Source organism: Oncorhynchus mykiss, chromosome 28 (genome assembly GCF_057628025.1).
Source record: "Oncorhynchus mykiss isolate SJ-2025 chromosome 28, ASM5762802v1, whole genome shotgun sequence".
Taxonomy (NCBI): Eukaryota; Metazoa; Chordata; class Actinopteri; order Salmoniformes; family Salmonidae; genus Oncorhynchus; species Oncorhynchus mykiss.
The window spans coordinates 1,126,676-1,150,504 of NC_143049.1; the positions used below are offsets into that span (position 1 = coordinate 1,126,676).

The 23,829-nt window shown below is 39.7% G+C and overlaps 1 protein-coding gene and 1 long non-coding RNA gene across 4 annotated transcripts in view; both read left to right on the forward strand.

Moving 5' to 3' along the window:
• LOC149970650 (uncharacterized) overlaps positions 1 to 23,829 on the forward strand; it is an 809,841-nt gene that overhangs the window by 550,687 nt on the left and 235,325 nt on the right. The window lies entirely within an intron of this gene.
• On the forward strand, positions 766 to 15,741 carry LOC110509187 (uncharacterized). Of its 3 annotated transcripts, none has more exons than XM_090225729.1 (7): positions 766 to 1,022; positions 9,538 to 9,633; positions 10,018 to 10,163; positions 10,480 to 10,756; positions 11,685 to 11,866; positions 15,010 to 15,068; positions 15,460 to 15,741. In XM_090225729.1, the coding sequence occupies exons 1-7, from the start codon at positions 896 to 898 to the stop codon at positions 15,608 to 15,610; spliced, it is 1,038 nt and encodes a 345-aa protein (XP_090081855.1). In that variant the 5' UTR covers positions 766 to 895; the 3' UTR covers positions 15,611 to 15,741. The 3 variants fall into 3 exon arrangements, with proteins under 3 accessions (XP_090081855.1, XP_090081856.1, XP_090081857.1); XM_090225730.1 differs by having other exon boundaries at positions 9,541 to 9,633; XM_090225731.1 differs by lacking the exon at positions 766 to 1,022 and adding an exon at positions 8,801 to 8,987.

The following is a 23,829-nucleotide window of genomic DNA, read 5'->3' on the forward strand; positions in this document are numbered from 1 at the left end:
TGTACTGCACTGACATAAATGACTGATGATTGGTTGAAAGAAATTGATAATAAGAAGATTGTGGGAGCTGTACTGTTAGATTTCAGTGCAGCATTTGATATTGTTGACCATAACCTGTTGTTGAAAAAACGTATTGTGGATTCAGAGTCATCTATCTAATATAAGGGTTTTGTTTAATAGATGCTTCTCTAATGTCAAACATGTAAAGTGTGTTGTACAGCAGGGCAGCTCTCTAGGCCCTGTACTCTTCTCTATTTTTACCAATGTCCTGCCACTGGCACAATAAAGCATGTGTGTCCATGTATGCTGATGATTCAATCATAGACGCATCAGCAACCACAGCTAATGAAGTCACTGAAACCCTTAACCTGTTGATGCCAGGCAGATTTACGCCCCCTTTGGAGAAATTGGGTACCCCTAGTAAACTGAAAAAAAAAAATATTAAAAATTGCTAATATATGCATATAATAATTATTATTGGATAGAAAACACTCTAAAGCTTCTAAAACCGTTGGAATTATGTCTGTAAGTATAGCAGAACTCACAGGGCATGCATTCTTCCAAACTAGTTTTTGTGGCCATGAAAGTTGGAGCAACTTTGACGTCATGCCCCCACCCTTCCCGACCACTTATGGATCTGGGGACACTTTCCATCTCTTCCACTAGATGTCAATCGTTCAAATCGCGCGAGAATTGGCCCTATAGGAGTGGTTGGAGTAAGTGTCGCGATAAAAAAACCTGTGCGTCAGGGCGCGAATTGGTCACAGCCATTCCTTTGTTCCAGCACTCCTGGGAAGAGCAAACGATGCCCGGTTGAATTGAAGTTTGTTTTGCACGTCTAAAACATCATAAAGCTTGCTTCTGCACTTAGTTTGACCTGTTTAGTCGACATATAATGTGTAATTTTGAAGTTTTGATGCGCAACTTATCCGGACCGGAGGACGTTTTGGGTGCATTTCAGCTGATGTTATTAGCAGTAGCTAATACAAAGACGCAAGACTTGAAACCAAACGATGTATTGGGTAAGTATGAACCCTTCCAGAACATTCTGAACGAAGACCATCGAAGGTAAGGGAATATTTATGCTTAAATCTGTGTTTCTGTTGACTCCAACATTACGTGGAAATGTAGCTTGGAACTGAGCGCTGCCTCAGCATATGAAATAGTGTGCGATTTCTGTAACGTTAAAAATAAATCTAACACAGCGGTTGCATAAAGAAGCAGTGTATCTTTCTAACTATATGTAGAACATGTATATTTAGCCAAAGTTTATGATGTCTATTTACGTTATCTTGCCGAGCTACCTAGGTTTCCTGCGGGCATTTTTGAGTAATTTCTGAACATGAGTACACTGTAAATGGACATTTATGGATATATATGGCATATTATTGAAAAAAAAAATATGTACTGTGTAACATGTCCTATCACTGTCATCTGATGAAGATTTTCAAAAGGTTAGTGAGCGATTTATTTTTTAATCCTGCTTTTATAATTTTATATTTTCTGGGACAAAATGGCTGCCGCTTGTCTTTGTTTCGGTGGTGGTCTAATATAAATGTGTGGTGTGTTTTCGCCGTAAAACATTTTAAAAATCTGACATGCTGGGTAGATGAACAAGGTGTTTATCTTTCATTTGAGCTATTGGACTTAATAATGTGTGGAGGTTAAATATTTTTAAGAATATTTTTGCGTTCCATGCGCCACCGTTTGAGCTGAACGGGGGGGAGGGTGTTCCTCCAGAGGAACTCCTGGCATCAACAGGTTGAAGCTAGGGGGCACTATTTTTATGTTTGGAAAAATAACATTCCCAAAGTAAACGGCCTATTTCTCAGGACCAGATGCTAGAATATGCATATAATTGACAGGTTAGGATAGAAAACACTCTAAAGTTTCAAAAACTGTCAAAATATTGTCTGTGAGTATAACAGAACTGATATTGCAGGCGAAACCCTGAGAAAAATCAAACCAGGAAGTGGCTTCTATTTTGAAAACTCCATGTTCCATAGCCTCCCATTGCTCCATTTTTAAAGGGATATCAACCAGATTCCTTTTCCTATCGCTTCCTCAAGGTGTCAACAGTCTTCAGACATAGTTTCAGGCTTTTATTTTGAAAAAGGAGTCAGAACGATAACATTGCGTCAAGTGGTCACATGAGTTTTGCTCGCGCAACAGAATTTGGACAGCCATTGTTTTCCCCTCTCCTACTGTGAAAGACATTTGTGGTTGATATGTTATCGATTACATATTTTAAAAACAACCTGAGGTTTGATTATAAAAAACGTTTGACATGTTTCTATGGACATTACGGATATTATTTGGAATTTGTCTGCGTTGTCGTGACCGCTCTTTCCTGTGGATTTCTGAACATAATGCGCCAAACAAACGGAAGTATTTTGGATATAAAAATAATCTTTATGGAACAAAAGCAACATTTGTTGTGTAACTGGGAGTCTCGTGAGGGAAAACATCTGAAGATCATCAAAGGTAAACGATTAATTTGATTGTTTTTCTGATTTTCGTGACCAAGCTACCTGATGCTAAGTGTACTTAATGTTTTGACATGCGATCGATAAACTTACACAAACGCTTGGATTGCTTTGTTTCGCATATTTTCAAAATCTGAGACAACAGGTGGATTAACAAAAGGCTAAACTGTGTTTTGCAATATTGCACTTGTGATTTCATGAATATGAATATTTTTTGTAATATTATTTAACTGGGGCACTATGCTATTCAGCGGTTGCTGATTACAATTATCCCGCTTAAGGTATGGGTAGCGTCAAGAAGTTAACAAAGAGTTGCATTCTGTTTTGGAATGGGTGGCCAGTAATAAACTGGTCCTGAACATCTCTAAAACTAAGAGCATTGTATTTGGTACAAATCATTCATAAACCTCAGCTGAATCTGGTAATGAATGGTGTGGCTGTTGAGGAGAATAAAATACTTGGTGTTACCTTAGATTGTAAACTGTCATGGTCAAAATAACAATGGTTGTAAAGATGGGTAGAGGTCTGTCTGTATTAAAGAGATGCTCTGTTTTTTTGACACCACACTCCAAAAAGCAAGCCCTGCAGGGTCTAGTTTTGTCTTATCTTGATTATTGTCCAGTCGTGTGGTTGAGTGCTGCAAGAAAAAATCAAGTTAACCTGTCTAGGACACAGGTTCGCTAATGGAACCCTCCCCCCAACATTCAGCTGAAAAGGCAGCACAGGAAATGTAAAAATATTTTTTGGAAATATTTAATTTTCACACATTAAAACTTTTTACGGATAGGCGGGACAGTCGCGTCCCACTTGGGCAAAAAACAGGGAAAATGCAGCGCAGCAAATTTTTTTAAATGATATAAAAATCAAACTTTCATTAAATCACACATGTAAAATACTCAATTAAAGCTACACTCGTTGTGAATCCAGCCAACATGTCAGATTTTAAAAAGGCTTTTCTGCGAAAGCATAAGAAGCTATTATCTGATGATAGCACAACCAGTAAACAAAGAGGGTAGCATATTTCAACCCTGCAGGCGCTACACAAAACACAGAAATAAAATATAAAACATGCATTACCTTTGACGAGCTTCTTTTGTTGGCTCTCCAATATGTCCCATAAACATCACAATTGTTCCTTTTGTTCGATTAATTCTGTCCATATATATCCAAATGTCAATTTATAAAGCTTGTTTGATCCAGAAAAAAACTGCTTCCAAAAAACGCAACGTCACTACAAAATATTTCAAAAGTTGCCTATAAACATTGCCAAAATATTTCAAACTACTTTTGTAATATAATTTCAGGTATTTTTAAACGTTAATAATCAATAAAATTGTAGACGGGTCTATCTGTGTTCAATACAGGAAGACAACAAATCAACGCTACTTTTCACGTCTTGCGCAACTCTCAACAGTGTTACCCAGTTCCTAGTTGGCCTACTTCTTCATTGCACAAATGAATAACCTCAACCAAATTCCAAAGACTGGTGACATTACATCATAAATATTCCCTTACCTTTGATGATCTTTCATCAGAATGCAGTGCAAAGAATCCTAGTTTGTTCCATAATGTCCATTACTAGTGTCCAATTAGCAACTTTTGCTAGCACGTTTAATTCACATGTCCAAAAGCTGACGCTGGTCTAGGCGAACTTGGACGAAAACTTCAAAAAGTTATATTCCAGGTCGAATAAACTGGTCAAACTAAGTAGAGAATCAATCTTCAGGATGTTATTATCATATATATCAATAACGTTCCAACCGGAGCATTCGTTTTGTCTACAGAGTAATGGAACGCAAGGCGATATAATGACTACTGAGCGTAACCAGGAACTGGCATTCTGCCAGACCAGTGACTCAAAGAGCTGCCATCCGGTCCCACATCACATTAGAGGCTTCATTCCACATTCTACTAACATCTAGTGGAAGGCGTAGGAAGTGCGAACAGATCCATATCTTATTTGGATGTGAATAGGCGATGAGTTGAAAATCAACCAGCCCCAGAATTTCCACTTCCTGTTTGGAAGTTTTCCTGCCCTATGAGTTCTGTTATACTCACAGACATAATTCAAACAGTTTAAGAAACTTCAGAGTGTTTTCTATCCAATAGTAATAATAATATGCATATATTAGCATCTGGGACAGAGTAGGAGGCAGTTCACTATGGGCACGCAATTCATACAAAGTGAAAATGCTGCCCCCTATCCCTAAATGTTTAAGCTGCAGCTGGCTCAGAACAGAGCGGCACATCTTGCTCTTTATTGTAATCAGAGGGCTGATATAAATACTATGCATGCTACTTGTGCGTTGTCCCATGGGTCTCCTGGTCGCCACAGAGCCTGGACTCGAACCAGAATGTTCGAGTCCATTTAGTCCAGTTAGCACTGCGCTGCAGTGCCTTAGACCACTGCGCCACTCGGGAGGCCCCGGGAAGTTACTCTCTAACGGGATGCAGACAACCCCTGTTGGACAGATGGCCTGTATTAGTAGGCCTACACGTGAGGCTTGACGTTAGCCTACTCTCCATCCGGCTGTGACTGAGCTCTCCTAGATAGCCACGGCTGCATGAATCCTAGACTGTACATAAGGTTAGGTATGAATATATGCGCAGCCAGACAGGTGATGAGGTGACAGGGCCAGAACTGTCCAGAGAAGTTAGCTACTCACTTTCAAGAAGATTGTTACTGAACTCTGCTAGCCAGATGGCTGAGACTGGGTCAGTAGTCAGTCAGTACATAGATGTGATAGAACCCATACTGGGAAATGTGATGGAACCCATACTGTAGTAGAAGCTTAGTGGCAATCCTGGATATCTCAACAGAGACATAATCTCAAAGCCAGTCATACACCAAATCATCCAGTAAGTGCAGTAGGTTTATACAGGAGCAGACACGCAGGCCAGGCAATATTCATCATCAGTAATCAAGGGTCGACACAGAAATAGAAACACAGACTTAATGAATGATTAAGAGAGTGGGGTAAATCAGAGTGGAGTTTAGAAATTTAAATTGAATGGATTTAGAATATGGGGGATTTGAGGTAAGGATATCTTAACTTAAATCTTCTACTATAACAAATATAGTGTTTTAGAATTACAACGTTTTATATCATGGGAAGGAAAACCCCTCAAATTATTTATTGAGTTATTTGCAAATGCAGAATTCTTTATTTTCTCTAACACTGACATTACATTAACATGCACAGTATAACTTCGATGTTTGAAAACCATGAAACATTCTGGTACAGCTCACATTACAGATTCCCCTTACAATTCAAACGCTGCATTGAGAAAGGCCTTCCAGTTGAGGATTCAGGCATATATAATGGGAAATATAATTTGAGACGCACATCATGCAATGCCTTGTGTACAGTGCCTTGCGAAAGTATTCGGCCCCCTTGAACTTTGCGACCTTTTGCCACATTTCAGGATTCAAACATAAAGATATAAAACTGTATTTTTTTGTGAATAATCAACAACAAGTGGGACACAATCATGAAGTGGAACGACATTTATTGGATATTTCAAACTTTTTTAACAAATCAAAAACTGAAAAATTGGGCGTGCAAAATTATTCAGCCTCCTTAAGTTAATACTTTGTAGCGCCACCTTTTGCTGCGATTACAGCTGTAAGTCGCTTGGGGTATGTCTCTATCAGTTTTGCACATCGAGAGACTGAAATGTTTTCCCATTCCTCCTTGCAAAACAGCTCGAGCTCAGTGAGGTTGGATGGAGAGCATTTGTGAACAGCAGTTTTCAGTTCTTTCCACAGATTCTCGATTGGATTCAGGTCTGGACTTTGACTTGGCCATTCTAACACCTGGATATGTTTATTTTTGAACCATTCCATTGTAGATTTTGCTTTATGTTTTGGATCATTGTCTTGTTGGAAGACAAATCTTCGTCGCAGTCTCAAATCTTTTGTAGACTCCATCAGGTTTTCTTCCAGAATGGTCCTGTATTTGGCTCCATCCATCTTCCCATCAATTTTAACCATCTTCCCTGTCCCTGCTGAAGAAAAGCAGGCCCAAACCATGATGCTGCCACCACCATGTTTGACAGTGGGGATGGTGTGTTCAGCTGTGTTGCTTTTACGCCAAACATAACGTTTTGCATTGTTGCCAAAAAGTTCAATTTTGGTTTCATCTGACCAGAGCACCTTCTTCCACATGTTTGGTGTGTCTCCCAGGTGGCTTGTGGCAAACTTTAAACAACACTTTTTATGGATATCTTTAAGAAATGGCTTTCTTCTTGCCACTCTTCCATAAAGGCCAGATTTGTGCAATACACGACTGATTGTTGTCCTATGGACAGAGTCTCCCACCTCAGCTGTAGAGCTCTGCAGTTCATCCAGAGTGAACATGGGCCTCTTGGCTGCATCTCTGATCAGTCTTCTCCTTGTACGAGCTGAAAGTTTAGAGGGACGGCCAGGTCTTGGTAGATTTGCAGTGGTCTGATACTCCTTCCATTTCAATATTATCGCTTGCACAGTGCTCCTTGGGATGTTTAAAGCTTGGGAAATATTTTTGTATCCAAATCCGGCTTTAAACTTCTTCTCAACAGTATCTCGGACCTGCCTGGTGTGTTCCTTGTTCTTCATGATGCTCTCTGCACTTTTAACTGACCTCTGAGACTATCACAGTGCAGGTGCATTGATACGGAGACTTGATTACACACAGGTGGATTGTATTTATCATCATTAGTCATTTAGGTCAACATTGGATCATTCAGAGATCCTCACTGAGAGTTTGCTGCACTGAAAGTAAAGGGGCTGAATAATTTTGCACGCCCAATTTTTCAGTTTTTGATTTGTTAAAAAAGTTTGAAATATCCAATAAATGTCGTTCCACTTCATGATTGTGTCCCACTTGTTGTTAAATCTTCACAAAAAAATACAGTTTTATATCTTTATGTTTGAAGCCTGAAATGTGGCAAAAGGTCGCAAAGTTCAAGGGGGCCGAATACTTTCGCAAGGCACTGTATCTTTCAATCTTAGTAAATTGTGTACAACTTGAGGACAATAGTAAAGGCACTGTTAATATTGTAAATCATTGCTCATTATCTTTTTTGCTTTGTATTCAAGAGAAATAGCTTTTGTTCACAGTACATGTAAGCTAATCTTTAATTTAAAATCATAAATAAATAGTCCCAGGTCCAGTGGTACTGATGTTGCCATGTTCCATTTATGCTATTTTTTCCTTTGATAATTTCATACAACTATTGGGATTAGGGTAAAAAATGTATCATAATTTTGATTAGACATTAAACTGCATTATTCACTCCAACCTGATGAAGGGAGGTTCAATAAATACTCTAGCTGGGTGTTGTCCTAATCAGGGTGTCTGATCAGTGGTTAGGTGTGACCCCAGTCACCTGATGTTGATCCAATGATGTAGGTGAGACAGGAGAGGATCAAGACAACACATCCAGCACATCAAATACTAATTATTACCTTATCAATATAGGCTTACTGGATTAACATTGAGATAGCAAATAAGAGCATTAACAACATACACAAATGTTGTTTGTACTTATGTATTATCATGGACTTTATTTTAGAAGTGTGCTTCAAATTAAGATACAAATGGACCTAGGCAAACTCATGAGCATTACTATGGAGTTCTAGAATGTTTTACTTGATTCCAAAATAGCCAAACTTGTCTTTCACATTTTGGAATGTCTGGGCATGAATCAAATAATTTTCTGAAATAGATTACGGTTCAACCTTGTTCTAACAATACATGTTTGGCGAAATCATATCGGTTTTTCTACATCTAAAACTTTCCCTCCCTCTTGCTCTGAGAGAAAGCAAGAGTGAAATAAGAGAGAGCAGCATGGGGACATGGAAGGCTGGCCTGAGAGTCAAACCCATGGGACGACCCTGACCATTTGGCTTGATGTTGAATAAACACAAATGTGTCTCCCCCCTCTAAAAACAGGCTCTGCTCTGCCCCATGCTGATCCTGTTTATGTGTTTTAGCCAGGATTCTGTTTTAAGTCCAGGTGCTAAACACCTTCCCTCTGAGATAAGAGATGATTAATGCCTTTGAATGAGCAACGGTTTAATGGCTCAAAGCTTAATTAAGCTGTGGATGGACACACTCACCAATGGGATCCGACAGCATATAAGGGCCAGCCCAGCCAGCCAGCTGAGGTGAAAAGAAAACTCCATACTTTGGATATCATCCCTTTGATGTGAATGATGACCCCCGCCTTTTAGGCCCCATCCCTGTCCCCTACCACCATGGAAATTTGATTAGTTTGCCCTTTTTAATTCCACACCACTCGCAGAGAGGGTCCTTGGGCTGGTGGTGACAATTGTGACCAAAGCCTGATCCCATATAAATATCAGAGGGTGTGGAGACCAACAGGTCATTCGGTCAGGAACTAGCTATCAGGGAAGCTGTGCTTTGAGGAGGAACCATAAGGGAGCATAAGGAGTATTTACCATGGATATACTGCTGCCCTATCTACTGCTCATTCTGTGGGCTCTCAACGTAGCCTGTAAGTACTGTTGTTTGTTTGTCTTTCTCTATTTGACCATAAAGCTCAATGATGTACAGTGATGATACCTACTGATGGACTTCAATCAACATAAAGACTTTATAATCAATTTTGATACACAGTAGAACCCAGGCACTGGTACAGAGTGTGAACAGAACAGCCATGTGACCTACTGATGTGTACCTGTGTCTGATACTGGCTGTTTGATTTAAACTGTTTGGTTTTCAGAACCTTGTTGTGTGATATGCTATATTATATATAGCTATTATGCTATACGTGAGAATATTGTATGTCACTTTATTATTAGGTAGTGTCCTGGAACTGGCCATGACCACTAAGGTCTGGGCCTGCATGTAGGAGTGCTGATCTGGGATCCGTTTTGTCTTTCAAATTATAATTAATTGAAAGGGAGGATCTGATCCTAGAGCAGCACTCCTACTCTGAGATATTATACTTGACCAAGGAATCAGAGCCCTGACAGCTCAGGAATGCTGATGTCACCTTGGACTGCTATACAAGGTGTTGATGTGTCTGTGTTTATCTTATCCAGCAGCTTCCTTGTTGAACAAACATGTGGAGCACAGGAACCCGTTTGCACTGAGAGCCTGCTGCAAGAGACAGAGCCACTTTGTTTACATCGGCCAAGGTAAATCAATGGTAAAGCACCATAAAAGGGCAGCACTGTCTCATTCCCCATACATGACTTCTAAAGTGGTACTATCAAAGTCTAGTCCCATACTGAAGCCAACTCTTCCCAAGGGACTAGGCTACTACAATACAAAGTCTTCCAAAAACCCTTGACTAAAAATTCCCTTATTTTATCATAGACTTATCTCCCCCTATTCAACAATATTTGTCAGCAGAATTATGTGGTTTGATAAATGCAAACAACACGATATCTTCATGTAAATTTGTGTAAGATACATGCTTCCATAGAGACGTTTAGGAGCTTACAGAATTTGGGGTGAGAGAAATTGGGGGGCTTAGCAATGATTGTTGTTATCATGGATTGTTTACCTTCTGTCCTCAGACATCTCTGGTAGTCCTGTGAGTGTGGATGTGGGGATGTGCAGGACCCATTGTGGGGGAGAACAAAGCAGGACATCACATGAGGCTGGACTACAGCAGGGCTATTCCAAACATTCCTCCATGTTGGAATACCTCAGGAGCAAAAAAGTAAGTGAGCAGTTCCTCAAATGACCAAAAGAGAGCACAACAACTTCAGGATTGTAAAGAGTTTAGGAATTTTAAGGAATTAAATCAGGCCTCCTTATTTGAGAATTTGATCAATAAAATACAACCATTCGATGAAGACAAAACTAACTTTTTCTTAGTTAAATATGGTTACTATATTGTTGCATTATTAGGGACATTATTATCTCAACATTAGGGTGGTGAGATCCAAGATAAGAACACCATTACAACTTAATAGGCATATAGTCTTGACTAAAAACATCTCTTGACAAGTTTTCTATTTTCCCCTTTATAAAAGGTAAGGGTCCGCAAACCTACCACTCCAATCAGTGCCAAGGGTTCTGGTCAGGTTACGTCCTGTGGGGTGAACCATAACTGTGAGCCGACCGGGGTGAGGGTGGACCAGATGCTGCTGTTCAAGGGTCCCCGGGAGGTGGAGGTCATAGAGGAATGCCACTGTGAAAACAAACTGACCCAATGTGTCCGGGTTCCGGCGCTCAAAACCTACTTCTTTAAGACCCCATACGAGACTGTCATCGATGTGGGAAGCTGTTCGGGTTCGAAAGGTTCTCCAGGTGTGTAGGCTTGTTATCTTTCTGAATGACTACAAAAACAGCCAACATTTTGAGAAGGGTCTGACCACGTCCAGGGAAGAAGTGCCTTCTCTTTCTGTTGTTTCCCGGCTACTTCCTCGGTCTACATTGTAGCATTGTAGCTAAACCTAACCCTGATCCTAACCTTAACCTAATTCACCCAACCTGTTATGTTAGTTCTCCTAACCTGCTTTGCTAATTATCCTAACCTTATACATGAATTATCCTAACCTGCTAATTATCCTTACCTGGAAAGCTAATTATCCTTACCTGGAAAGTTAATTATCCTAACCTGACAAAGAGGGGGCTTGGTTTCCCTGGGCTGTTCTTCCCTGAGCGGTTCTTCCCTGGGCGGTTCTTCCCTGGGCGGTTCTCCCCTGGGCGGTTCTTCCCTGGAGTTTCCAGGATGCGGGCCGCAGTCAGCCCTTATTGAAACTTTATGGTCGCAAAAACGTAATGCGTAAAAAAACAGGTATGGGAGATAATGTACAATGTGCATAAAAGTGTTGCTCGCATAGGGGTTAGGATTGAGCCCAGAAGGAGTAGATTATTATTTGTTGGCTCCCACAACCACTGATACATACATGTCCTTGTGTTCTTAAAATTCAAACCTTATTTGTCATTGCTGTAATACATGGTATAACATTTTTCATAGCACTCATTGCTGTACCAACAATTTGCACACACAAATAAGTTCCTAATGGTAAAGTTCTACTAATAATTCAGTGGTAGCATAATTACAAAGTCCATATCACAGGACACATGGAAGACAATAGCATTTGAATAAGAAATATCAGACTGAAACAGTTAATGGACACAGAGCTCATGAAAACAGACAATCATCATGGTTCATGATCATGTTCAGAATCTAAGTAACTCTAATAATATTGAATAACTATTTCCTTCTCAGATGGGTTCTCCTGCGTGCCCACTAAATTTGACTCGGCCTTGGTGAAGACCCCTAACAAGGTAGACCTGGTCCAGACAGTGGAGGTCTGTGAGCTGAGTAAGAGCTGCTATAGAGTTCCCTACATGGAGTACTACTATGAAATAGCCTATGATGCTAACGGAGTCAAAGAGGAGAAACTCAAGGTGAGCTCATGTTCCGGTATCCTGTCTTTTTATTAGCAACGCCCTGCCCTGTCAATATGCCAACGTTACCTGTACTACACTCTAGCAATGTATCATTTTCTTTTTCATAAAAAAATAGCAAAAAGAAAAGCTTGCAGTAACACCTATGCTTTTTTTACTTGTCTTTTGGTCTCATTCTTTATAGAAACTATTTTGCCACTCTTCTTTTTTTAATAATGAACTTTAAAGCTATGCACAGACTACCTAAGATGAACCCTTATCTGATCTTATTCATTTATCAGCTAGGCAGCTTCACACCAATCAGATGTTTGATCAGAGAGCAAAGGAAGTTAGTGATTCCATCTGAGTGTCAGACACACTAACAAGTCACCTCCATTTGTCAGATAGATCTGTAAATAAAAGGTTATTGGCCCACGTTAATAAGTTTCCCCCGCACATCCAATCCACTCCCCACTGGTTGGCACCGCACAGACAGACACAGCAGGTGTGAAATGCTGTACACGTCTGTGACTGCCCAAAAAAGTGATGTCTGTCTCTTTGGCTGAGAGATAAAGAGATGGCGTCTCTTCAATGGGTTCAGCTCCAAAATTTTTAAAAGTTTAACTGGATGGATGCTATAGTATGCACAGTAGCCTTTTATGGGGGACAATCCAAACAAAACACTTACAGTGCCTTCAGAAATTATTCACAGCCCTTGACTGACATTTTATTGGGTTACAGTCTGAATTTTAAATGGATTAAATGTAGATCATTTTTTTGTCACTACACACAATACCACAATGTCAAAGTGGAATTATGTTTCTGAAAATGTTTACTAGTGAATTACAAATGAAAAGCTGAAATGTCTTGGGTCAATAAGTATTTAACCCTTTTGTTATTGTAAGCCTAAACAAGTTCAGGAGTAAAAATGTTCTTAACAAGTCACATAATAAGTTGTATGGACTCAGTCTGTGTGTAATAATAGTGTTAACATGATTTTTGAATGACTACCTCATCTCTGTACCCCACACTTACAATTATCTATAAGGTCCCTCAGTCGAGCAGTGCATTTCAAACACAGATTCAACCACAAAGACCAGGGAGGTTTTCACAAAGAAGGACACCTATTGGTAGGTGGGTAAAAATATGTAAAAAGCAGACAATGAATATACATTTGATCATGGTGAAGTTATTAATTACACTTTGGATGGTGTATCAATACACCCAGTCACTACAAAAATACAGTCATCCTTCCTAACTCAGTTGCCGGAGAGGAAGGATAATGCTCAGGGATTTCACCATGAGGCCAATGGTGACTTTAAAAGTTACTGTGATAGGAGAAGACTGAGTATGGATAAACAACATCGTAGTTACTCCACAATACTAACCTAACTGACAGAGTGAAAAGAAGGAAGCCTGTACAGAATAATACATATTTCAAAACATGCAATAAGTTTGCAATAAAGGCACTAAAGTAAAACTGCAAAAAAAGAAATGAACTTTATGTTCTGAATACAAAGCGTTATGTTTGGGGCAAATCCAATGCAACACATCACTGAGTACAACTCTTCATATTTTCAATCATGGTGGTGGCTGCATCATGTTATGGGTATGCTTGTCATCTAGGCAAAATCCTATAGGAAAACCTGGTTCAGTTAGCTTTGCAACATATAATGGGAGACAAATTCACCTTTCAGCAGGACCATAACCTAAAGCACAAGGCCAAATAAACACTGGAGTTGCTTACCAAGACAGAATTGAATGTTCCTGAAAGACGACATTAAATATTCCTTAGTGGGCTAGTTACAGTTTTGGCTTAAATCGGATTTTAATTCTATGGCAAGACTTGAAAATGACTGTCTAACAATGATCAACAACCATCTTGACAGAGCTTGAGAATTTTGAAAAGAATAATGTGCAAATATTCTACAATCCAGGTGTGCAAAGCTCTTAGAGACTTTCCCAGAAAGATTCACTGCTGTAATCGCTGGCGAAGGTGATTCTAACACGTATTGACTCAGGGGGTTGAATACTTATCTAATCAAGATATATTAGTGTTTATTTTTTACAGATGTTAGATTTTTCCTACACTTTGACAATAGAGTATTTTGTGTAGATCGTTGACAAAAAAATGACAATTAAATCTATTTTAATCCCACTTTGTAACACAACAAAATGTGGAAAAGTCAAAGGGGTGTAAATACTTTCTGAAGGCACATGCATATATAAGAGCAAACAAAAAATACATAGGGTTCACGTGTGTACAAGGGGGTTCAACATTTTCAAGTCTTGCCATAGATTTTAAAACTGATTTAAGACAAAACTGTAACTAGGCCATGAAGGAACATTCCATTTTAGGCCTCCCGAGTGGCACAGCGGTCTAAGGCACTGCATTGCAGCGTTACTACAGACCCTGGTTTGTTCCCAGGCTGTGTCACAACTGGCCATGATCAGGAGTCCCATAGGGCGGCGCACAATTGGCCCAGCGTTGTCCGGGTCAGGGGAGGGTTTGTCCAGAGGGTAAGACATCATTGTAAATAAGAATTTGATCTTAACTGACTTGCCTAGTTAAATAAAGGTTAAATAAAAAAAATATTTAAAAAACCTCAACCTGCAGCATCTTCTTGCTTAAGTAAATAGTTTTTATTACTATTGTTTAAGACTTTATTTTAAGTATTTAAAAAAAGTGCAATATTGTTTGTTGACAAAGATAGAGATGGCAAAATATAGTTATTTAACTAATCTAGGTCTGTTAAATTGAGCCTATAGGCCAGGAGTATTCAAATCTTGCGCTACGAGGTCTGGACTACTGCTGGTTTTCTGTTCTACCTGATAATGAATTGCACCTACCTGGGGTCCCAGGTCTAAATAAGTCTCTGATTAGAGGGGAAAAGAGGGGAAAAATGAAAAAATGCAGTGGAACTGGCTTCAAGGTCCAGATTTGAATTTGAGGGCAATAGACCGTCTGCTACCCCCTCTCACAAAAGGTGTGAGGAGTGCAAACACAAATGGTCTTTGCAGGTGTTGAATCAAAGCATTTAACACAGATCCCCCCCCCCCCCCCATCCCCCCTCCCTGCTGGTGGGTTGGCCTGGCTGTTTTTTTCAGCCTGTGGTGATTTGATTGCTGATGGCATTGTCTCTGTATTGCTAATGTTCCAACAGGAAATAGACGTGGGCAGATGTTTAGGAGGCTGCACCACAGGAAACCGCTGTCTTCTCAGGTAAGCTGAACACATGCAGCTGCTCCCTCCCTTCCGGAAGCACTCCGGCCCTCCTCTCTTCTCCTCCTCCATCATTCTACCACCCCTATCCTAACAATTGCCTGCTAGCTTATAGCTCTAACACTCTGTAATACCCATAAAGAGTAGCTGTTGTGGTTTAAATACGGCTTGTTTGGTTTGGTTTCTGATTTACACTCCCTCCCAATTGTCCTCAATGTATTTTCCATTTTCAAGTTTGATTTGTGATTTCGGTGTATATTTTAGGGATAAGTCTATATTTTAACATTTGAAAGTGTGTCTACCAGATAAAGAGATAGGACTTCAGTATTTGGAGTGCTTTGTTATGACAAATGTTGTCTTACAACTTCTGTTTTCTCTCTCTGTATTGCAGGAGCAACTCTGATTCCGAAGTGTGCTATCTGTGGGCAGAGAGACCCACCAACTCTTGTGTCCCTCGGGGCTACGACAGCCACATGTCCCTCAACCAGCATGGCCAGATCCATACAGTTCTCTCCATCTCCTCTTGTTTCTGTCAGTCCTGAACCAGTCCTCAGTATGATGCCCTCTAGTGGAGCAGAAACACACTGATATCCCTTGAGAACAAGAAGCTTCTGCCCTGTCAGGTCCAGAAACAACCCCTATAGCCTCTAACCCTTAGCAAGTAATGTAGATCTCAAATACTTTGATAGGTAAATGCATGATTGTAATGTAACTTGCCAATCCACTTGTCTATCCAAATGCAGCATTGAAGTGCCACAAAGTGCCCAAGGATTAGGGGCTAGGGATTATTTTTGTGTGGGGTCTTCAAATCTTCCTTGTTTTAGACTGTAATCCTATACCATTAATTTCTCCACAGTGTAGAGCTAATGATCTCTTTGCAAAGAATTGCTAAAGATATTCTTGTATTGTATGTAATATATGTATAAAATAATTTTCTAAATAAAATGTATTCCAAAACTATTCATCAACTGGCTATCAGCCATCAAATTATTGAGTGAACCTCAAACTGGCCCATATTCTCCCATAACAGAACCAGTCAACATCGGGACACACCTACTCATTCAAGGGTTTTTCTTTATTTTTACTATTTTGTACATTGTAGAATAATAGTGAAGACATCAAAACCATGAAATAACACATGGAATCATGGAGTAAAAAGTGTTAAATCAAAATATATGTTATATTTGAGATTCTTCAAAGTAGTCACCCATTGCCTTGGTGACGGCTTTGCACACTCTTGGCATTCTCTAAACCAGATTCATAAAGTAGTCACCTGGAATGCATTTCAATTAACAAGTGTGCCTTGTTAAAAGTTAATTTGTGTAATTTATTTCCTTCTAAATGTGTTTGAGCCAATCAGTTGTGTTGTGACAAAGTAGGGATGGTATACTGAAGATAACCCTATTTGGTAAAAGACCAAGTCCATTTTATGGCAAGAACAGCTCAAACAAGCAAAGAAAAATGACAGTCCATCAAATGAAGGTCAGTCAATGTGGAAAAATTCCAAGAACTTTTAACGTTTCTTCAAGTGCAGTTGCAAAAACAATCAAGCGCTATGATGAAACTGGCTCTCACAAGGCCCGCCACAGGAAAGGAAGACCCAGAGTTACCTCTGCTGCAGATGATAAGTTCATTAAAGTCACCAGCTTCAGAAATTTCAGCCCAAATAAATGCATCACAGAGTTCAAGTAACAGACACATCTCAACATCAACTGTTCAGGGGAGACTTCGTGAATCAGGCCTTCATGGTCAAATTGCTGCAAAGAAACCACTACTAAATGACACCAATAATAAGAAGAGACTTGCTTTGGCCAAGAAACACAGGCTGTGTAAGGGCTATTTGACCAAGAAGGAGACTGATTGAGTGCTGCATCAGATGAACTGGCCTCTACAATCACGCGACTTCAACCCAATTGAGATGGTTTGGGATGAGTTGGACCGCAGGGTGAAGGAAAAGCAGCCAACAAGTGCTCAGCATATGTGGGAACTCCTTCAAGACTGTTGGAAAAGCATTCCATGTGAAGCTGGTTGAGAGAATGCCAAGAGTGTGCAAAGCTTTCATCAAGGCAAAGGGTGGCTACGTTTTTTGCCATAGATATAAAAGCAGATTTATGTCAAAAATGTAACTAGCCCACTAAGGAACATTGAATTTAAGGCCTTGTCACACTGGTATAAAGGATTTGGCGACATGTGCAGGAATACACAATATGGGGTTTTTAATACACCAAAAACAAACACATACACAAAACGCTGAGCTGTACCCAAAGAAAAGAGCGAGGCTAAACCTCGTTGAACGACACAGAACGATACCCATAACACACAATATATAAAACACGCAGCATAACAGCTGCACCAACGCATAAGTACTCACACCACCAACAGACATGGAAACAATAACCGACAAAGACAGAGGGCACATATTTAACATACTAATCAGGGGAAATGGGAACCAGGTGAGTGTAATCAGACAAGACAGTTCAAGGTTGATGATAATAAATCCTGTTCAGTGAACCCTAAAATGCGGTGAAGTAGATCTCCAGAATTTGTGAACAGAATGAGCAGCAGTACCAGGGGGATCCGTCACAGGCCTCCCGAGTGACACAGCGGTCCAAGGCACTGCATTTTTAAAACTATTTGCTACCTACCACCCAAGTGGTGACTGCCATTTTAAAAAGTATTAATTTTACAGGACTTTTCTCAATTTGCTAAAAACATGTGTGTAATGACAAAAGGAACCAAAGGGCATACCACCGGTAGTGCTTAATACTCACTATAAAACTTTTTCTAACCAGTAATAATGATAACTACAACATATAATGTAAATAATAAATTGATAATAAAAATCAATCTAGTGCCTAGTTCTGTTGCTAAAAATAGCCCATGTTTAAGAAGATCTAGAGACTGCTAAAATAGTCGAAAAAAACGATTCGATCGAGTCGATTCGATTGCCACACACAATTGGCAATCAAAAAAGTGGATTAAGATATTTTACAAGAGTGTTCTAGTCTGGATATAAATACTTAATTGCTTACTGGAACTAAAAAAGACAACTGTAATGCATCCTGTAAAATCCCTTAATTCCACGAGGGCGCACAAGCCTGAATTTATCCACACTAATGAATGTTGAATTTGCATATTTAGAGATGGGTTCAATTATGAGTTTAGCGAGGTCAAAATAGTTGGTGTTGTGTTTGATCAGCTGCCAAGACATAATTAAAATGTAAATGAAGTGTACATCCCCAAATGGGTGGCCTCCTTATGTTTATACAAGTAGGCTAATTGTTGTTCCCCGTAAGACGTTATCCCCATTTGTCTAAATGAATGGATTAATTTTGTGGCGGTTAACCTCTTCCTCAGCTATGCTGTCTACAGAAAGGTTTAATCATTTTCTGGACATTTTACATTTAATGTTTTCATTTGACTCAAATTACCATAAAAACATTTTTTTCTCATCAGACATTGAGAGGAACATTTGAATGAAATCTACATTCGGGTTCACACCTTGTTAAATTAGCCTTCCTTTACAATCGTTGATTGTTGATTGACATTTGCGACTAAATAGCATCATTTGTTTATGGTTGTTGTCCGAGGGTTTAAGGACACTATAGCCAATGCTGGAGCATTTGATAAAAACCTGGGGCATCCAAAGCTCTCCAGTCACTTGGACTTCAACTGCTGGAGGACAAGAAACTGATGCCTCAAGGACCCACAACAATAATAATGCACCACCACAGATGTTACCTGTTGCCATGATCATTGCCATGTTAGTGGGCTTGGCTACTGCAAAACCATCACTAAATTTGGAAAATCACTTTTCCATGGAGAACAATTCTGAAGAAGTGCGTTCAGCTGCTATCAAGAGGCTCCTGGAGGTTTTTGGTATGGAGGACCCTCCTCTCCTCAAGGGCGATAAGCAGCCACCTCAGTACATGATCAACCTGTACAACACAGTCAGAGATGTGGACGACTTTACCAAGGACCCCTACCTTCTGGGGGGAATACAGTTCGCAGTTTCTTTAACAAACGTACGATTTTAACCTTGTTAATACAGAGGCGATAGATCGTCTCTGTTATACCTACCTGCCGCTATGTATGATTCACTTTATACAATGGTTGAAATTATGTGTCTTTTATGCAGAAATTGCACACAGAAATGATGCACGGGTAGTAGGCCCAAAGTTTATCTATCATCAGGAAACTTTTGTTGCGTTCTCATCGTGACAATACGTATCCTTCTCCCATACAGTGCCCAATGAACAAGTGGAGTTCCTGTTCAATGTATACACAGTGGCCAGGAGTGAGAAGGTTTTAACTGATGAGTTACATCTCTTCAAACTGCAGCCCCAGGCCTCCAACAGACATCACTTCTGTCAGGTAAGTTACTAAATTGTTTCCCTTAGGCAGACATGCACTGTCCTTCAACTCCTTAGACTGCACAGACTCAACTGTTCCTTATCTTCCCAGAAGTATTAGCTAAGTGAATCCATTTACAGGTCAGTGTCTACCAGCTCATAGATTGCAGCAAAATGAACATAACGAAGGGTAAGAAGCTGTCCACTCCACTGGCTGGGAGGTGTTTACCATTACACAAGCTGCAATTCATTCATTCATTCACTTACTCACTCACTCACTCACTCACTCACTCACTCACTCACTCACTTTGAGTTAGGTTTTTAGGCTATTTAAGGGCACTAGGCCCGCTGGGTATTTGTGCGGGCTTGTTTCCTGTTATCGATGTATGAGTGTTTGGGACGGGTTGTTTTCATGCGCCCTGGTGTTTTCACAGTCTATGGAATAAAATATACACGTACTGAATTACCTGCTCTCTGCGCTTGACTCCTCCACTCGCCATCATTAGAAAGTTGTAACAATAATAACCACGCTTGGAGGACCAAAGGGTTGTGAATGTTTGATAAGGGCATTATTGAAGAGTCCAGCCAGCCTACAGTGCCTTCAGAAAGTATTCACACCCCTTGCCTTTTTCCACATTTTGTTGTGCTACTGCCTGTATTTAAAATGGAGTAAATTGAGATTGTGTTTCACTGGCCTACACACAATGTCAAAGTTTTTAAAAAGTATGAAAAAAATGAAAATAAGTTATTGCGTCAATAAGTATTCAACCCCTTTGTTATGTCAAGCCTAAATAAAAAAAAGTGTTTTACAAGTCACACAATAAGTTGCTTGAACTCAATAAGAGTGTTTAACATGATTTTTTAAATGACCTAATCTCTGTACCTCACATATACTGTACAAATATCTCCAAGGTCCCACATTCAAGCAGTGAATTTCAACCACAAAGACCAGGGAGGTTTTTCAACTCCTCGCAAAGAAGGGCACCCATTGGTAGGTGGCAAAAAAAAAATCAAAAGCAAACATTGAATATCCCTTTAAACAGGGTGGTTATCAATTACACTTTGTATGGTGTCTCAATACACCCAATCACTATAAAAGACACAAGCGTCCTTCCTAACTCAGTTGCCGGAGAAGAAGAAAAACGCTCAGGGATTTCATCATGAGGCCAATTGTGACTTTCAAAGCAAATCAAATCAAATTGAATTTGTCAAATGCGCCGAATACAAAAGGTCTACTTACAAGCCCTTAACCAACAAAGCTGTTAAGAAAATACCTATAAAAAAACAATTATAATAATAAGAAACATTGCGAAAAAATAACAGAATGAAAATGTTATAAAAAATAAGAAATAAAATAAGTAAGAGACAAGAATAACAAATGATTAACTTCTGAACCACCCAAACCGGATCCGGGATAATTGTCATCAGCAACGCCGAATAGCATAGCGCCACAGTCAAATAATATTACTAGAAGATATTCATATTCATTAAATCACAAGTGCAATATTGCAAAACATACAGTAGCTTAGCCTTTTGTTAATCCACCTGTTATCTCAGATTTTGAAATTATGCTTTACAGCGAAAGCAGTACAGACGTTTGTGTAAGTTTATCGATCGCTCGACAAAACAATAAGTACACTTAGCATTAGGTAACTTGGTCACGAAAATCAGAAAAGCTACCAAATTAATAATTTACCTTTGATGATCTTCGGATGTTTTCACTCAAGAGACTCCCAGTTAAACAACAAATTTTCCTTTTGTTCCATAAAGATATTTTTTTATATCCAAATAACTCCGTTAGTTTGGTGCGTTATGCCCAGGAATCCAACGGAAATAGTGGTCACGACAACGCAGACAAAAATTCCAAATTATATCCATAATGTCCACAGAAACATGTCAAACATTTTTTATAATCAATCCTCAGGGTGTTTTTCAAATGTCTATTCGATAATATATCAACCGGGACAGTTGGCTTTTCACTAGGACCGGGAGTAACAAGGCCGCCTTTCTCTTTTGTGCACAATTCACTCTGAGAGCCCCCACCTATCCACTTACGCAATGTGGTCGTTCACGCTCATTCTTCAAAATAAAAGCCTGAAACTATGTCTGAAGACTGTTGACACCTTGAGGAAGCGATAGGAAAAGGAATCTGGTTGATATCCCTTTAAATGGAGCAATGGGAAGCTATGGAACATGGAGTTTTCAAAATAGAAGCCACTTCCTGGTTTGATTTTTCTCAGGTTTCGCCTGCAATATCAGTTCTGTTATACTCACAGACAATATTTTGACAGTTTTGGAAACTTTAGAGTGTTTTCTATCCCAATCTGTCAATTATATGGGGCGGCAGGGTAGCCTAGTGGTTAGAGCGTTGGACTAGTAACCGGAAGGTTGCAAGTTCAAACCCCTGAGCTGACAAGGGGGTTCTGTCGTTCTGCCCATGAACAGGCAGTTAACCCATCATTGAAAATAAGAATTTGACTCGCCTAGTAAAATAAATAAAAAATATGCACATTCTAGCATTAGGTCCTGAGAAATAGGCCATTTACTTTGGGAACATTATTTTTCCAAACATAAAAATAGTGCCCCCTTTTTTCAAGAGGTTAAAGAACAGCTGTAAATAACAATAGCGGGGCTATCTATAGGGGGTACCGGTACAGAGTCAACGTGCAAGGGCACAGGTGTTGAGATAATTGAGGTAATATGTACATGTAGGTAGAGTTATTAAAGTTTAAAACAGTTACAGAGTTTAATGGCTGTGATAAGAGAAAACGGAGGATGGATTAGCAACATTGTAGTTACTCCACAATACTAACCTAATTGACAGAGGAAAAAGAAGAAAGCCTGTACAGAATAAAAATATACAAAAACATGCATCCCGTTTGAACAAGGGACTAAAGTAATACTGCAAAAATGTGGCAAAGCATTTAGGTTTTTGTCCTGAATAAAAAAGTGATATGTTTGGGGCAAATTCAATAGAACACATTACTGAGTACCACTCTCCATATTTTCAAGCAGAATGTCTCCACGAGACATATTGGTATGCTTGCAATTGTTAAGGACTGGGGAGTTTCAGTATAAAAATAAAACGGAATGGAGCTAAGCACAGGAAACTTGGTTCAGTCTGCTTCCACCAGACACTGGGAGATTAATTCACAGTTCAGCAAGACAATAAAAATCTATGGCAGGACCTGAAATGGTTGTCTAGCAATGATTTGACAGAGCTTGAATAGAGCTTTGAAAATAATAAATGGGCAAATGTTCCACAATCCAGGTGTGGAACGTGCTTAGAGACTCACAGCTGTAATCACTACCAAAGGTGCTTCTTCAAGGTATTGACCCAGGGATGTGAATACTTATATAAATTAGATTCTTCTGTATTTCATTTTCAAGAAATTAGCAAAATTGTCTTTTCCACTTTGTCATTATGTGGTATTGTGTGTAGATTGGTGAGAAAACATATATTTAGTACGTTTTGAATTCAGGCTGTAACACAAAACATGTGGAATAAGTCAAGGGGTATGAATACAAACACACTGTGTATACACACAGAGGAAGACCTTCCTACTATTGAGTGGCACCCCCTTTTGCCTTCAGACAAGCCTCAATTCGTCAGGGAAAGGACTTTACAAGTTGTCGAAAGCACTCTACAGGGATGCTGGCCCAAGTTGACTCCAATGCTTCCCACAGTGTCAATTTGGCTGTAGTGAATCTCTACTCCGAATAGCTTGTATCATCTCATCCCACAGATGCTCAATTGGATTGAGATCTGATGACTGAGCAGGCCACTGCAGGAAGCTGAATTCACTCATGTTCGTGGAACCTTTCCTGGACAATCCTAGCCTTGTGGCATGGGGCATTATGGGACAATGATGTTCAGATATCCTGCGACATTCAAACGTTTCCCCACTTTTATTAAGGGGCCCAATCTGTGCCATGAAAACACACCCCACACCACCACTAGCAGCCTTTTCTCCATACCCTAGTCCTCCTATCAGCGTGAAACAGCAGGAACCGGGATTCATCATAGCAGGCAATGTTTTTCCAAATCTCCAGTGTCCAGCGTTTTCGTTCCTTAGCCCACTGCAAGTACAGTTTCTTGTTTTTTGCGGAAAGAGGTAGAACTCTAAAGTTGTCAGCTGCCGTACCCCATTCGTGTCAAGGTAAGACGAGTTGTGCCTTCTTTTATGGGTCTTTGGGCACCAATGTTGTACTGGACTGTCAGACAAACTGTAGCCCGTCTGTTGCTCTGCACAAAGTGTCAGCCTCTTTTATCAATTACCCACTTTCAACTACTGGCCAGCTGTTTTTTGTGTCAGTTAAGTCAGTTAAGTCAGTTAAGAAAAAATTATTATCTTCAATGCGGCCTAGGAACAAAGGTAAAACTGCCTGTTCAGGGGCAGAATGACAGA

What these genes read in the sequence shown, in the direction of transcription:
- LOC110509187 (XM_090225729.1), top strand. Translation starts at nt 896, where the DNA reads ATGTGTAATTTTGAAGTTTTGATGCGCAACTTATCCGGACCGGAGGAC. An exon ending in GAAACCAAACGATGTATTGG is followed by an intron (nt 1,023 to 9,537) that starts GTAAGTATGAAC and finishes TATCTTATCCAG; the next exon opens with CAGCTTCCTTGTTGAACAAA. An exon ending in AATACCTCAGGAGCAAAAAA is followed by an intron (nt 10,164 to 10,479) that starts GTAAGTGAGCAG and finishes CCTTTATAAAAG; the next exon opens with GTAAGGGTCCGCAAACCTAC.